General features: G+C 42.3%; 1 protein-coding gene across 1 annotated transcript; it reads left to right on the top strand.

The window, feature by feature from the left end:
• The first annotated feature begins 988 nt into the window (after nt 1-988).
• On the top strand, nt 989-8,719 carry LOC138793455 (sarcolipin-like). The gene is made up of 2 exons (XM_069972037.1): nt 989-1,296; nt 8,144-8,719. Exon 2 carries the CDS (start codon nt 8,219-8,221, stop codon nt 8,312-8,314), a length of 96 nt encoding a protein of 31 aa, XP_069828138.1. The 5' UTR covers nt 989-1,296; nt 8,144-8,218; the 3' UTR covers nt 8,315-8,719.
• Nucleotides 8,720-17,507: the final 8,788 nt, after the last annotated feature.

Genomic DNA, 17,507 nt, shown 5'->3' with positions numbered 1-17,507 from the left:
TGGCTCCATAGACGGCTCCCATCCAACCTAACAGAGCATAAGAGGATCTGCAGAGAAGAATGGTGTAGAACCCCAAGATCCAGATGTGCAAACCTTGTGGCCTCATCGCCAAGAAGACTGAAGGTCGGAATCACTGCCAAAGGTTCTCAAATAGGCTCTGTCACTGCAAATAATCTCAGCGGATCTCACTGTTCTGATCAGAGGATATAGCCGTAGAAAGATCTGGCAGAGCTTATTCCGTCAGTATTTTCTTATAGACTTACATTGACTAATATTGAAGTAATGAGTGGCCAGCTGAGGTGGTGGATTCTCTGCCACGATCCCTCCACAGCTTCTGTGTATATTCTACACAGAATGCCTCCTAAACTAGTAAGAGGAAGGCAGTGGTGGGGGATCAGGTTGGGTGAGTATATCTCTTTGTTATTTTTACTTCAGCCTAGACCACATATTACCATAAACCCTCCCTAAATAACCTCTTTTTTGCTACTCTCGACCTCAAGTCCTTTTTTTTTTTTTTTTACATCCAAAGTATAAATTAAAGTAACTAGTCACTATGTCTCCGGCCTCTGACATGTGGCTTCATTGTCAAACCTCACTTTACACAATGGTACAAGTTCCTTTGCTAAACATAAGAGCAGTGCTCACTTCTCGAATATTCCGCCCCAAATAACTGGAGGTCATATTATTGTGCCATAATATCTGTTTACATACGAGCACCTGGCCATGAGCCGCCACCTCCTCTGCAATGACAGGCCAATTGTGCTAAGTGGCCGTGGAAGAATTTTAAAAGGTTGTGTGATTTCATTATTGACTATCTCAAGGGCAGTCTCCTAATGATGTCTAAAGAAAAGAGGCTCTACGGTATCTAAAATGACGCTTGTGGGTGGGATGCAAATAGCTGTGTTTATAAGCTGCTTGACCAGTCATTACCGGGCATCTCCAGGGAGGCTGTAGGCACGGGCAGCGCCCTAACTAAGAACAGCTGCCAAGTAGCCAACGCCAAGAACCAAAATGGAGCCTAAATCAATTCACAAAATGGATGAATTCATTGATTTTGTGCTATAGCATACATTCAGCTTGGCTATGTATATACACCTCTTGCCATATATATACAGAAAGAATGACCTCATCAGAAATTCTGCCAGTTAATTTGATGCTCTCCACCCTCCTGCTACTTTAGTTCCAACACAGACAGTTGCAAATCACATTGCTCAGAGAGGTGACGAGAGTCAAAGCCAAGAAGGGATTGATAACATCCACTGCCCCGGGAATAAGCCATCTGGGCCATTAGTTCAGGTAATCATATGCTAAGCAGCTCTCCTCTTCTGATAGTAGCACTGTGTTTCCATGGGCATAACATGTACTGTCCTCTCTATTATACTTCTATACTCTCTATTCTAAGATTGGAATGTAATGTGTTGGTAGGTTCTAGCTACTGGCACCCGCTAGCTTCTGCCCAGCTGTTCTGTATTTTTATATATGAGATAGGATCCACCATTCTTGGCATCCTCTAGTAATACAGGAAGCTTTCTTTGTAAGAACAAGGGAATTCAACTGCTCAGTTGGTTTACATGGCTTAGTATATAGTCACCATTATGAATGTTTATTGGTATGTAAAGAATTTAAAAAAATGTCTTTGTGAAATTCACAATTTATCAAAGCGTTTTCTTCAATTTTTTTTTTACAACTATATATATATTATTGAGCAGATCACTATATTATGTAAAACTCTTGGATTAGAGATGGAAATTATATATATATATATATATATATATATATATATATATATATATATATATATATAAACTCTTGGATTAGAGATGATTGTAAATTTTCCTTCTGTAGATAGCCAGGACGTATTGGGGCTTAAATTGTTATTGAGCTCTTAGGGTTCTGTTCACATCTGCATTTTTGTTCAGATTTTTATGTGTTTGTTAAATGGAAAGTGACATAAGAAAAAAAAAAGTTCTATTGTTTTGTCTGCATGGTATTAGCAGGTAACATTTCTTTTCCTATTAAATATCACATGAATGAAAACCACAATGCAAAACAATAAAAAGAAATAATATTAGAATGTGTTTTCTCTGAATTTAAAAGCAATAAAATACGAAAAAAAAATGCACAAAAGCGCAATGTGTGAACACAGACGTCTGCCTACTTGAGATGATCTAGTAGGTAAAACCACTGCAAGGTCATTAACAGCTGGAAGCACACCCACCAGTTGTTTGCCAGCCCCGTGGTTCCTGTCTGTACTGTACTGTCTATATCCCTGGTGACCTACAGGAGGAGAATGTTTATGAGGTGCTATATAGTGCTCCCTGACAGTAAAGGTGCAATGCCAAGATCAATGTCAGAATCCCTGGTGGTCTAGGGGAGTGAGAGCTTTAATGTTATTTTCCCGGGTGGTCTTTGGTAGTCAATGGGTTAATGTCACTATCCCTGGACGTCTAGGAACATAAATGTGGTAATTCCTGTACATATAGTACATTAAACAATCCCTGATGGTCTAGAGCAGTGAGAGCTTTAATATTATTTTCCCTGGTGGTCTCTGGCAGTGAAGGGGTTATTGTCACCAACCTAGGAACGTAAACTTGGTAATATGTGAACATATACTGCCCATGTAGAGTAAACAGGCTATTGACACAATCCATGGTGGGCATTGTGGTCTTTGGAAGTCAAAAGGTTAATATCAGTAGTCCTGGTGGTCTAGGAACATAAACTTGCTAATACCTGTAGATATAGTGCCCGGAAAAGTAAGCGGGATATTGAAACAATCCCTGGTGGTCTAGGGCAGCAAACTGTTGATAGAAATCCCTGTTCTAGATGGGTAATGTCAGAATCATTAGTGGTCTAGGGCAATGAAGGGGTCAATGTCAGTATCCCTGGTGGTTAAGGGCAGTGACAGAGTAATTCCAGTATCCCTGATTGTCTAGCATAGTGAAGGTATAATTAATGAAAAATTCTTCATATTCTAAAGTGTGGAGGTGATCTAAGAATCCCTGGTGGTCTAGGGCAATGAAGAGGTTAATATTAGAATCTCTGGTGGTCTTAGGCAGTAAAGCAATCAGTTCACTTGGTGGTCTTGGGCATCAAAAGGGTTAATGATAATCTAGGGCAGTGAGAGGGTAACTAGGAGTACACCTGGTGACCTAGGACAGTATTTCCAGTATTCCAGGTACTTTAAGGTAATGATGGGAATAATATAAATATCCTTGGTGGTCTAGGGCAGTGGAAGTTAGTACTTTATAACTGAGGTCCACTGTCTACTCACTGTGAGGCTCCAGCACTTAGATGAATGTAGGGAAGGGGTGGAGAGGACTGTGCAGCTGTAACTCTGTGGCCATGCAGTTCTCTCTATGATGGAGGAGAACAAATCAGGGAAACTTTTCTTGGTTATTAAAGGGGTAGTCCAGAGAAAAGAAATTGTTTTCAAATCAATTGGTGTTAAAAAAAATTAGATGGTAAATTACTTCCAGTACTTATGAGCTGCTGTATGTTCTGAAGGAAGTGATGTATTCTTCCCAGTCTGACACAGTGCTCTTTGCTGCCACCTCTGTCCCTGACAGGAACTGTCCAGAGCAGGAGAGGTTTTCTATGGGGATTTGCTCCTGCTCTGGACAGTTCCTGTCAGGGACAGAGGTGGCAGCAGGGAGCACTGTGTCAGAATGGAAAGAATACACCACTTCCTGCAGGACATTTAGCAGCTCATAAGTACTGGAATACTTAAGATTTTCAAATAGAAATAATTTACAACTCTGTACAACTTTTTGCCACCAGTTGATTTAATACTATTTTTATTTTCTGCAGTACACCTTTAAGGAAGAGTTAGTTAAGTGTAGTGAGGGGGAACTGGATGCCCAGTCACATCTACAATCAAACGCTGCCTATATCAGTAGGTTGTTAAGTATACAGTCTGAGTATATAGCACATAGTGTATACTATACAGTCTGAGTATATAGTATATAGTATACAGTCTGAGTATATAGCACATAGTATATTGTATACAGTCTGATTATATAGTATTTAGTATACAGTCTGAGTATATAACACATAGTATATAGTATACAGTCTGAGTATATAGCACATAGTATATAGTATACAGTCTGAATATATAGTATATAGTATACAGTCTAAATATATAGTATATAGTATACAGTCTGAGTATATAACACATAGTATACAGTCTGAGTATATAGCACATAGTGTATACTATACAGTCTGAGTATATAGTATACAGTCTGAGTATATAGCACATAGTACATAGTATACAGTCTGAGTATATAGCACATAGTATATAGTAAACAGTCTGAGTATATAGCACATAGTATATAGTATACAGTCTGAGTATATAACACATAGTATACAGTCTGAGTATATAGCACATAGTGTATACTATACAGTCTGAGTATATAGTATACAGTCTGAGTATATAGCACATAGTACATAGTATACAGTCTGAGTATATAGCACATAGTACATAGTATACAGTCTGAGTATATAGCACATAGTATATAGTATACAGTCTGAGTATATAGCACATAGTATATAGTATACAGTCTGAGTATATAGCACATAGTACATAGTATACAGTCTGAGTATATAGCACATAGTATATAGTATACAGTCTGAGTATATAGCACATTCTTTTGCCATTTTCATATAGCGTTGCGGAGACTCGCTCACTACATGACTCCTCGGTGTCTGCGGCTTATAAGGAGTCACTGTCTACTTTTAATCCTACAGTATGCCGGCTAATCTCGGAGGTCCGATAACCAGTGTGACTCCGGGCAGCAGAGAATCAGCTGTCGCACCGCTACACATTGTACAATGGTAGATATGGTATAAATTATTGGAGAACAGGACCTACAAGTAGGGGGGTGGTATATCAGAAGAAGATTATAATCAGATTCTGCCTTCTGGGGTCAAGATGAAGCGAATGTCATCACTGATCTGAATAGCCGCCACACGCCTACTCCATTCCCGCAGGAGATTTGTGCAGGGTGTGTAGCTGGTGTAAGAAGAGGGTGATAATCTGATAATCTGCTGCTTTCTGCATCAGCTATATGTCCGCCATCCTATAAATTATGAAATGCCATCTCGGCTTTATTCTGCAGCAATATTTTTATTGTTATAATAATGAGAGGATTCACGAAAAGAGATTATATTGGCTAGATTATAATTCGGTATAAGGCTGAGTCCACACGACGTTTTTACAATCCATTTTTTCATACATTTTTGCCACAAAAAAACAAAAAACAGATGGAAAAATGGATGCATTTGTGTACATTTGTTTTCATCCGTCTTTCCATTGGCTTCCATTATAAAAAAAGAAAAGGGACAAAACGTACACAAAAATGTGGTCAACTACGTTTTTGTGTATGTAGTATGCGTTTTGATGCTTTTTTTTTTTTTTTAATGGAAGTCAATGGAAAAATGGATCAAAGCAAATGCACACAAATGCATCCGTTTGCCATATTTTCAACAGTTTTTTGCAAAATTGTATTAAAAAATAGATTGCAAAAACGTAGTGGGAACACATCGTATATATTTTCATAAAGGTATGGCTGTTGTTGCAATCGACAACAACGGCCGTACTTTTCACGAAAATATACGTTGCCTTGTCTTCTATGGAATCCCGACTGGAGTGTATACACATACAATTTACGCTCCGGCAGGGATCTCTCGCGGTGCTGTAGAAAACTGCAGCCGCAGAAACCCTGTCAGTGCACACTATGGAGCAAGCGGCCCGCACCGATGTGCCCGCATCAGAACTCTGCAGCTGCAAAGATCATCCGGCCGGTACTGCAGATGATCTTTTCAGAGACTGGCCGTTCCGTGACCCGACCGGGTCACGGAACGGCCGCTCTCTTACGTAGTCTGCATATAGCCTTATTATGTAGATTTATTGACTAATAAACAAATAAAAATAATGCACCAAGGAGTTGGGATTGAATGAAACTTTCTATGTGGGATGTAATTATGATATATGAAAGTGATTAATTTATTAGAACGAAAGTGTAAATGTAGTGGGAAAAACGATATGATGTAAAGGAGGCTCTAACACCCGGCTGGGCGCTTGTAGCCAAGATATAAGATGAGATACGGTTGGACATGGAGACATTCAGGTTCCGAGTTGTATGACAGATGTTGCAGATGGGCCTGTAGATCCTGCACATGGTGGCTGAAGCTGGTGTCCCCGCTGGTCCAATAAATGCTGGATCGGTGAAATATCTGGCAATATTATCGACGTATTAGAGTCTGGTGATCTGTTTGAGCCATGCGGAGCCTGTTCAATGTGTGCACCATCACATAACCATTGCCCCATACATCTCCTAACTGCTCGGGGGGGGGGGGGGGGTGTCTAATCAATGAATAGAGCAAAACCATTTTCATTGTGTGTAAGGGTTGTAAAAAATTAGTTAACAAGGTAATTTTTGTTTCCAGTCCTACTATCCCTTTTGTCCATTTATAATGTCTACTTAGACCTATTCATTTAAATGTGGCTGGGTCGGAATACCAGACACAGCTACAGACAAGGGGGCAGTTGATTCTCAAAAAAGAGGACTTTCTCTAATATCATACAACCCCCTTTAATTCTTCTAGGAAGTTTTATGTTACTGCACCAGGGTGTTCATGAGAAGTGACAGGTGAAGACTAGATCTAGAAACCCGGAAAGTAATGCTCAGGGACATTGTAATTATAATAGCTGAGACATTGGCATCAGAGCAATCAGATTCCTGGCGGGTTGTACTCTCCTTATATCTTCAGAAGTACAAAGTAATGAGCACACGATCCTATATAATGCTAGCCTAGAAAGTGAATTACTCTAGAAAGAGGAAAACATCTGGCACAGTACTGGACCCCAAATGCAAAGATCCCAATTGGAGGTCACTTTGGAGCATCAGCATTTGAATCCCGCTGACTTCCCGTTCCGTGAGGAAGGTGGAGACCGCCCAAGTCCCACCTGGAAAACAGGAATACAGCCTAGGTCATAAGTTGTATCCCTGTTTTCCAGGTGGGACTCAGGCTGTCTCCACCTTCCCTATGGAACCGTAAGACAGCAGGATTCAAATGCCAATGATTCGCTCATCTCTAATCATTACCTCTTGGCCAAAATGGAAAGCATTTACAAAGAGTTTTTCCCCCTCTGGAGGACTTGTCCTACTGTCCGTTACACGGACAACCCATTCATTTTAAGTGTGCCTTTCATCAGTATGGCTATAAATAGGGTCCTTAGAATAATTTCATTTGGTGGAACTAAAAAATCTCAGTTTGACAATGGTTGTTTTTGTTGTTTTGTTCTCAGGATATGCTCTGGGCATGCAAGATCTGTCTTATACCGGCACAAGTAATTACACCACCTGGGTTGGATGGGTGGAGTGCACGACCAAGTAGAGGCAGACACTCCCCCATTTGGAACACAGGAAAAAAAAAAAGGACAAATTTGGTCAGCTCTCCTAGAACACCATTCACACTAGGCAGGAGCACGTTTCTATGGCTGAAATTGCAAACACACAAAAACACACAAAAATGCAACAGCTCACGACAAGATACAGACTCACTACAGACATGAAAATAGTTAAAAGCAGCCCCTCCCCCCCCCCAACTGCCAAAAAAAAACTTCCACAAAAATAACTCTTATAATATATCTTGAGGATAGGTTGCTAGTATATGATCACCTAGCACCCCCACTACCTCGCATATACAGTGAATGGAACTGTAAGCAGAGATCTCTCTACACTGTGTATTGGCCACACTGGACTACTGCAGCTCAGTACTCCATTCACTTCAGTGGGAGTTGAGCTGCCATAACCCAGCATGGCCACCTCACATTGTACAAGGCTGTCTGCTTCCAACTCTGATCACTGTATATGGAAGCTTTGGCAAACAGCAGTTGAGGTGCCAGGCGGAGGATGCCCACTGATCAGATATTAATGGCCAATGTATTGGAACAACCATGTCTGAAGAAGAGTTGTGCCTACAGTCAATAGAGCTCCACTAGTTGGGCAAGGTCTCTGGTATCCAACCTACTCCAAATGGCTCTACAATGAATTACGATTGTTTCGTAGATTGTCATCAATCTCTATTGTTGAAGAGTCATTTATAAAGTTGTCCATTCTTCTCTCTGCTCTTTCCTCATTAGTCTGAACTGTGGTGAAGACCTTGCAGTGTTTGCTGACTTCTCTGTGGTGCACAACTCCGCCCGCCGTACTTGAAGATGGAGCGATCCACACAAGAGCTCTTCCTCAACTTCATGATCGTGTTGATCACCGTGCTGCTGATGTGGCTTTTGGTCAAGTCTTACATGGAATAAAATGACTGTACAATGCTCCTCAGATATGTCTAAGTCAATGTCTCCAGCCCCTTCAGTGATGGAGACGTCTTCCCAGCACTGAAGGGGCTCCGTGAATACGTCTATGGCACTGTGTACATAACATCCACCCCCATACTCTGTGCTTAGCTGCAATAATTCCTGAGAACCAAAGGAAGCTATTTGTCTTCATGTAGAACATGCTGCTTTTCCAAAACACAAAAGAAAAGCCATTCTGCGGTCAGCCTCTGATCACGTCAATGGCTTGTGAAGACCAGCTATACGGTCTTACCACCATCGACATCTACATCGCAATGCTGTCTTCCCCAGGAAGCAAGATAATAACAAAACATCGCAAACCGGGACACAAGTTTTCAGATAAATAAAGCAAAAAACTTGAAACTCTAATCAGTTTTGGTGTTATTATTTCAGTCCCTTTCTAAGTGGACTGTGGGGGATGGGCGGGCGATGTTATGGTCCTATTTTCACAGCGTCGGTCTATTCCAGAGCACTGGCCCAGCATGAAGTACTGGCGATAGAGCGATGTCGTGTGCGGGAGCTGGGCAGCGGTTCAAGAAAGGACCTTGCAACCGGAATCCCTACGCCGGTGCTCTTCCCCTTCATCTCCCCTTCAGGGAGGTCAATTCTGTAGCGGAGATAAAGGGGCAGAGCACACGCTCCTACACGCACCTGCCCCTTCATTCTAGCAATCGGTGGGGTTCTCCGCAGCCGAACCCCAACCAATATACTCTTCTAACATGTCACTATGACATATCAGAAGTTTTTCAAAATGGTACTTACACTTTAAGGATACGTTCACACTTACCGGATCCGCAGCGTATTTTCTGCAGCAGATCCGCAGCAGATTTCATTTAAATAACTGAACACCGCATCAAATCTGCACCATTAAATCTGCTGCGGATCTACTGCGGATCCTGTAGGTGTGAACGCACCCTAAAGGAGTTTTCTGGCCTTATAATAGCGTTACTCTGGAATTTTTTTTTTATAAATCAATTGATGTCAGACAGTTATACAGATTTGTAAATTACTTCAGTTTAAAAATACCCAGTCTTCCAGTACTTATCATTTGCTGTATGTCTTGCAGGAAGTGATGTATTCTTTCCAGTCTGACACAGTGCTCTCTACTGCCACCTCTGTCCATGTCAGGAACTGTCCAGAGCAGGAGAGGTTTTCTATGGGGATTTACTGTTGCTCTGCAGAAGTAAATTACAGATCTGTATAACTTTCTGGCACCAGTTGATTAAAAAACCCATGGCAAGGAACAGGAAACAAAAAAAAAAACGAACCCTTAACATACTTGCTGATTCCTCCTATTCTATCATTACATCTTGGGGGTCTTGTGTGGGTTTCAGGCCCACAGGTTCTGTGATGAGGGAGGAGGTGGTAGGCCTGGCCTTAGGCCCAGTATTACCAGATGGGACTGGCAGAGACTTATATGCAGATTCAGTTGTAAGTACAACTCTCCCTTTAACTCAAGTCACTCAGCTTAGCCAGTCTACAAAAATCCTCTCTTACTACTTTAATACAACACTTGGCAGTTCTCAGTCTCTTGCATAAGGCGACCATGAGCAGGATAGCCCTTACAAATCTGAACATGAATAAGCGCTACTCCTTTATCAGCACATCAGAGTCTGGAACCATCACCTAACACAGTCCAGGCTTATCATGGATCATAAAGCAGGACAATACTATGCACAGGGGCCATGGCTTGATGGCACAGAGGCTCAATGCACCTTATATAGCACAATCATGGCTTATCCGTCTTAGTGTTACAATTTCAGAGTTTATGATGGAACATCATACCGATCCTACTTCGGGTATTATGGTGTTAAGTGTCATAATATACCGTAGTGGGACTCCTCTAGTCTTCATTCCAGGTAGAGTACAATTCTCTGACATGTCCCAAGTTCTTAAACTAGTGTCAGGAGCTTGTTTTCTTATCTGGTTCAGTGGCCTGGCTGTCAAATACCCTCATAGCCCACTGTAAGCCCTGGAAGAACAGCCCATCAGAAATCTGACCAACTGGGCAGATATCAGTCTGGGCCTGGATCTATCTGCCTACTGGGGGACCTAACAACTTAATGGGGGGAAGGGGGGGTTGTCTTTATATCAGGGCCATACTTGCCTAGCTAATGGAGACTCTACTCACATACCTTAAGAAGACCTACCTACTTAATGGGGCAGCACACTTACCTACTTAATGGGAGATCTATTTAAATTTTGGCTGGCACCTAACTCTCCCCCCCCCCACCCCACACATCCAACCAACCTACCTACCTACCTTACTGTGTTGGGCACAAAAGGGAGCAATATTACTGTGCATTATCACTGTTTATAGTACTATGGATAGGATGTATAAGTGGAGAAATGGTGGAAAGGGGGGATGCTGGAAATATGAAGTTCTGGATGGAAGAAGTCCTTATGTCTGTCTGGGCCGGATAGAAGAGAAAAGAGGACAACTTAAATAAAACCAAAACAAAACAGTAAGTTACTGGATGTAGCTGCACTGTAATCATTTCCATGGTCCTGTGCCCTGTGTAGGACTAGTATCTACCTTTATATAGGGGAATAATTGACTTTATAAGGCTGAGTAAAACTGGCAGAACTCGTGCGCCTCCCCTCTCCGTGCCTCTCCACGTGGCAGAATTGACATGACCATGCTTCCGCACAGAGAGATGAGGCGCGTGAGCCTCCCATTGACTGCCAGTATGACACAAAGGCTGGCGGGATTCTCCGCCACGGAATTCGCCAGTTTTACCCTGTTTGAACTGGCCCTAACCGTTTTTATTCAGTATCATAATGGTGGTATTATCAGTAGTGTTCCTGATGTGCCAGCCATATTTGTGCCTTATTTAGAGGATTTTAATGGTCTTTGTATAATGACTATTATTTCTTTTTTTTTTTTTACACATAGTGTAAAACCTCCCCTGCCCTGCTTTAATGTATACTGTCATCATTCACCGAAATGTCATGTAGGATCATTGTACAGATATCTTCATAAGACGTAACTCCAGTCAAAAAGTTAAAATAAAGAATAATGACTAGAGATGAGCGAACCGGGTTCGGGTTCGAGTCGATCCGAACCCGATCATTCGGCATTTGATTAGCGGGGGCTGCTGAACTTGGATAAAGCTCTAAGGTTGTCTGGAAAACATGGATACAGCCAATGACTATATCCATGATTTCCACATAGCCTTAGGGCTTTATCCAACTTCAGCAGCCACCGCTAATCAAATGCCGAAAGTTCGGGTTTGGATCGACTCGAGCATGCTCCAGGTTCGCTCATCTCTATTAATGACTCATCATATCTCTTCCATGGACTTGTTCTTAGGGACTTGGCACAAGTTCACTTGTTTCTTATAAGACGCGTGAAGAGCTCTTAGCATGGAGATGAAAATAAGTAACTAGGGCGGTATTATCACACACTAGACATTCCCTCCTAAACTCCACACTTTGTGCCTCTTTGTGACTTTCCCTTTGTTAATCACCGTTACCAAAATCCTTGGTGAACGTGAACAGCTGGTGCGAAATGTGAAACCGGATTCCAGACATGACGCTGGCAGCGAAAGGGAATGAGCGGTGAGTGGTGACCTTTCCTATATGAAATATGTTTCGCTATTTCACCTAAATACACAGAAGGGAAGGGTGCACATACAGCTGGGTACAGACGTATTTAGTCAGTGACTCCATCATTTAGCCTTAGTTATTGCAGCATATGTTTCAGAATGCATCCGGCTACATCAGTCCCACTGGCAGCCATACATGCCCATGCCATAACATTGCCTTCTCCATGGATGACAGATGAAGTGCTATACTTCAGATTACAAGCTTTTCCTTTCCTTCTTCGTGCCCTTCACTCCTCATTCTTCTGGTTCAAGTTATTATTAGTTTTGTCTGTCGGAAAAAAAACTGTGTTAAACAACGGTGCAGCTTTTTTAGATGTTTTCTAGCAGTTCAATCTGTTCTTTTATTAAGTGTTACTGGTGGGTTCCATCTCGTGATGATATCTCATTATTTATATTCACAAAGGCGTCTCTTGATTGTCGATTTTGACAGTGAAATGCCAACCCCCTAGAGAATGTTCTAGGCTGGACGTTGTAAAGGAAAGAATTCTGCAACCATGGCCTATGGTTGACTTTTATGCTCCTCTAGATAAAAAGAAAAGTATAAAAAAACATGCCCAATATCCCTCCCATTCAGTGTTATAATAAAAATGGATACATACATACGATAAACTCACTGCCCACAGTGGTCATCTAACTGTTATCGATAGGTTACAAGGATGAGAAGAGTTACAGCACTGGACTGGTAAAGAGGGAGTGTTAGACTGTTTTCAATTTTAAAAAATCCAATACGGAATTGGACCAATTTCTAGACAAGAACTATCTATCCATGGTGACGTGAATGTACCAAATAGATGACTGCCCTTAAAGCATATGTACCATCAGGTAAATCGCTTTAAGATTTTTACATCAATAGACTGGTACCGGCACGGATATGCCGGTGGTGCTGTCCTTTTTTTGAACCGTAGCCCTGCTCTTACACACAGCACCGGTCTATTTCTAGACAGCGGCCCAGCCTGAAGCACTGGAGCTGGGCCGCCAGACCCCAGTGTGACGAAACGACCACTATATCGATGCCAGTGCCAGTCTATTGATTTTAAAATCTTAAAGGGATGTACCTGATGGTACATTGACTTTAAATGGCCACTGTCACTTTAAAAGTTTTTGACATTTGGTATATACATAACTAAAAGTCAAAGTCCATTAACGCCAAACTAGAGTCTGTATGATGTAGGTATAGGTGCAGGTGCAGCTTTCTGAATGGTTTACCCCTGATAAGCCACGCCTACTCCCCACCTTCCCACACATCCCTCTGCCCACCCATCAGGTGAGTGGGAGTTTTGGCTGGAATATGCCATGGAAAAAGTAATAATCTGGGCATTCTTCGTGGTGCACACAAGGGGCGCAAAATTGATAAATATGCCCTTAACTTGCCACTGCTTTTAGAGCAGAGTGGTGGTCAGTAACCTAGACAATGAGCTGTCAACAATGGGAGGGAAAAAGTGGGTATACCAGGAGGAGGAGGAGGAGGCAAGTTTGCTAAATTATTGTTGTATTTATGAGCCCTTGATGAGGTGTACAAGTGTAACATGTAAGATACACAGATATAGGTGTGGTGTCCCACCACGGGTGTTGCTATTGGTTACACCCTTCGCAAAAATCTGTACTTATGAGTGTAGCAGTACCAAAGCATATATTTTTAGGCGTGTTTTTTTACTTTTGTTACCAGTATTTTTTTAATATGGAATTACAATAAAAATTCTACTTTTTATGGAGCTGTGGACTGGACTTTCCTATCTTGAAATTTACCAGGTGATGGCCCGCACTATATATCCACGTTGCTCTTGCTCCTACCTGGGTGTACCACATCTACCGGATAAGTGTGACCGGTGAGCTGATGTCACATATGTCTTGTAGCAGTACCAAGTACCAAGTTTTACCACTAGATGTCGTTGTTACAAGTATTTATGTCCAGATATTGCACAGCTGTAGGAACTAAAGGGTTATTGTTTTCTTATGTACCACATGGATCTGTACACCAATGAGAGTTCTTTCTTCTTCTAACCTGTCACCTTTCTCTTTACATCTTACACACGCACTCCTCATCCACTCACAGCACAGTTTACATATGCTGTAGGAAGGAAGTCACATGGGTAGAGGAAGTGTGAGGTCTTCTTGCCTTGAATTCTGTAGAGGAAGGACGCAAGATAGGATACTCCCTACAGCAGTCAAGTTGGGCCCTGGCTCCTGCCAGGTCCCCAGTCCATTCTTGTGGTCTAGACATTGAGCAGAGCATATGAATATGCGAGACCTAGACACAGTTTTCCGTCAAGCAACCTTATTACACACTATGCAGTATTAAATCAATTCGGAAAGGCAGGGCTTCTTTACTCATGCGCCCTTTAGGACGGGTCACCCGACACTGGTGGGCAATAGGCGGTGCCAAGACCAAGGAGTCAAAACACGGGCACAAGTATTCTCTCTACTCTCAAGTATTCTACTTATTTTACCTCCAAAGTCCCGGCAGAGCACAGTACTACTTGGGTTGGGACTCTCTCGACATCCTCCTCTCTACTCTTCTGAACCTCTTCTATCTCTCAGCACACAACCCAGCCATCACGGCTGTGTCACCTTTTTACTCTCGGTACAGATCTGGACTCTAAAGTATAAAGCAATGTATCAAGACAAAAGTGTATTATATGTTCTCTGTATCAATTATCTTCACAGTAAAGAAGAGTATATTTATTTTAACGGGACTCTGTGGTTCTTCTCCAAGCACCAACACAGTAATCCCATTTTCCTTGCGTTATCTCCCCTTTCTGTGGCTGGCAGTGCAATAGTCTGGGTGGGTCACTACTCCACTCCGGACCAACATGATAATTGCCCAAGGGACCCCCAAAACAGTCCGGCAGGTTACTGTCCACAGGGGAAAAAGGTATAGCCAGCCCACTCAAAATAAGAGCAGGTGTGCCAGCATACCTGTGTGCCCAACCGGCACTGGCATAACAACAAATTACCAACGGGCAGGGATATACCTCGGTCAACCACTACACCAGTGGAGTCATGCTATTCCATCTAACTTGTGACTGGTCATCTGTAACTGCCCACCTGCAGGGCAGTCACCACATAGGTATATATGCTATATGTACTGATATATATATATATATATATATATATATATATATATATATATATATATACAAATGTCCAATAGAAAGGAGTGTACCTAAATTATGTCATCATGTGGGTGGTGTCAAAAGGTGAACATAAGATATGGCTTACAAAATCCAGTATAGTGGAATAATTTCCAGTAACATAGAGGGGTGGATTTACCAATGTATCTGTACACTGTCCAAACTAAATTCCTGCCATCATGTCCCAGGGAAATCTATAGGCTTCCATGTACCAATCCGAGACATCCATGCCAGCTCTAAGCTAGCGTAGATTTTCACCATAATTTACGACTCAGGGGAAGGTGTGGCCCCCTCCACGCCTTGGTGCCACTGGTGCATCAGGCAAGCAGGGCTAAATTGGCAAAAATGGGGTGTTGTATAGTTATACAAACTTTGTACAATGATATATTGTAAATATGTATATGGGGACACATTAAAGTATATAAACATGATCACCCTTATTCAGTTACAGGACATCAGAGGAAGCCTGGAAACTCTAGGGATGTTTTCTATCGCCCACAGAGTAAAGGCCCTATTCCACGGAGCGATTATCGGCCGTATGCAGCCAATATTGGCCTTTACGGCCGATAATCATCCTGTGGAATTGACAGCAACAATCAGCCGACATCATTCATGTCGGCTGATCGTTGCAGTAGCTTGTTTTTCAACAAACGCTGCTGTATCCTGTAGGCTGCCCGGACGATCAGCGATCACCCGGGCAGCTTCCCCGCAGCTCTCGCGCCCCCCTCCGCCCAGACTCCCCTGCTCGCTGCTGCCACGTGGAATAGCGGCAGCAGCGAGCGGGGAACAAGGAGCAAAGGAGCGCTAATAGCGCTCGTTTGCTCCTGTCGGCCGCCCTGTGGAATAGGGCCTTAAGAAGTAGCAGCAGAAGCAGCCAGCCACAGATTTCTTCCTTCTTGACTTAGAAAATTATGGGGATCTAAGCACCCAGAATCCTTCTGATCAAAACGTTTCACGTGTCAAAATGTTTTTTTTTTTTAAAGTGACAGCTACCTTTAAAAGTTTCTGCTATTTGGTAGATTTTCTTCTGTCTTTTTCAGCCCTCTGATGGTCTCATTTGCTTGCATTGACAACTTATTGGACCCCATATTGAGAACTCTCATGAACAGCTTCCAAATGCGTATGCAAAATTTGGAATCCAAACCTTTTGCCTCCTTAACTTGCCTTGAGATAATGAGGAGACAGACAATTGTCCCATTACTTTTGACAGAGAGACTATGTGCAAATGTAAATAGCAATAAATTTTATATTTTTCAATCCCTTTAAAGCGAAAGTACAATCAGGTACATCTCTTTGGGTTTTACATGAATGGATCAGTTCTGATGCAGGGATGCCAGTGCTGCGGTCCTGTTTTTGAACCACCACCCATTTCCAATGTATAGCACTAGTCTATTACTGAGCACCAGCCTGGCATGAAGCACTGGGGAAAGGCCCGCCGCCCCCAAGTGTGACGCAGCTCCATTACAATCAATAGAGTTGTGTCACAGAGGGGAGGGGGTATCGTCACACTAGGGGCCAGCGGGCCCACACCCAGTGCTTCATGCCCGGACAGTGTTCGGGAATAGATCGGTGCTGTGCGCGAGAACCGGGCAGTTCAGCACCACCAGCATCTCCATGACTGTATGTAAAAAAAAAACAGTGATGTACCTGATGGTACTTTCCCTTAAAAAAATTGATGGCTTTGTTTCACATTCATGTTGGTGGCGTACAATGACTGATAAAAATTGTATCACAGTCCATATACTTCTAGACTCATGCATGTATGAAGGTGCCAATGGTGAGATATATATAAAGACTAGAAATGAGAGAACCTCAAGCATGCTGGCAGAAGAAGTTGGATGCAGCCCTACATAGTCTTGAGAACATGGATACAGCCTATGGCCTATGACTGTATAAATGTTTTCCAGGCAGCCTTTGGGCCACCAGTAGCCTCAAGGTTTGCTAATCTCTAATAAAGACTCACTATGTTAAGAATCCAAAAATATGTGATATATATACTTGTCAAGCAGAAATAAATGTTGCTGTCCTGGATTAGAAAATGCCAGGTGTCTCGTGTTTTCTGGCTGAAAAAGATGCAATACCAGGCACAGATGCTGTATCTGTATCCATGTCCATGGATACAGACTGTATCCAAGTCTGTATCCATGATTTCCTGGACTCCCTAGGGATGCATCCAACTTCTTCAGCCACCGGTAAGCAACTAAGAGGGAAACCCATCTCCATCTCTGTTGGGAGTCTGGATTCAGTGTATGAAGTTGTTTTATTATTGTGCCAGAATTACTTGGGAACATTTAACACAATATTAAATTAAAAGACCCCCATGCTAAGAAAACCCCAAATTATCCACATGCAGATGGAAAGTCAATCAAGAAAAGTAAGACCAGGACTAAAGGGCTAATGCTCCCCGACGCACTCCCG

Source organism: Dendropsophus ebraccatus, chromosome 5, assembly GCF_027789765.1.
Source record: "Dendropsophus ebraccatus isolate aDenEbr1 chromosome 5, aDenEbr1.pat, whole genome shotgun sequence".
NCBI lineage: Eukaryota > Metazoa > Chordata > Amphibia > Anura > Hylidae > Dendropsophus > Dendropsophus ebraccatus.
Note: the sequence above shows the minus strand (reverse complement) of the source record. Positions and strands in the feature narration are given on the sequence as shown.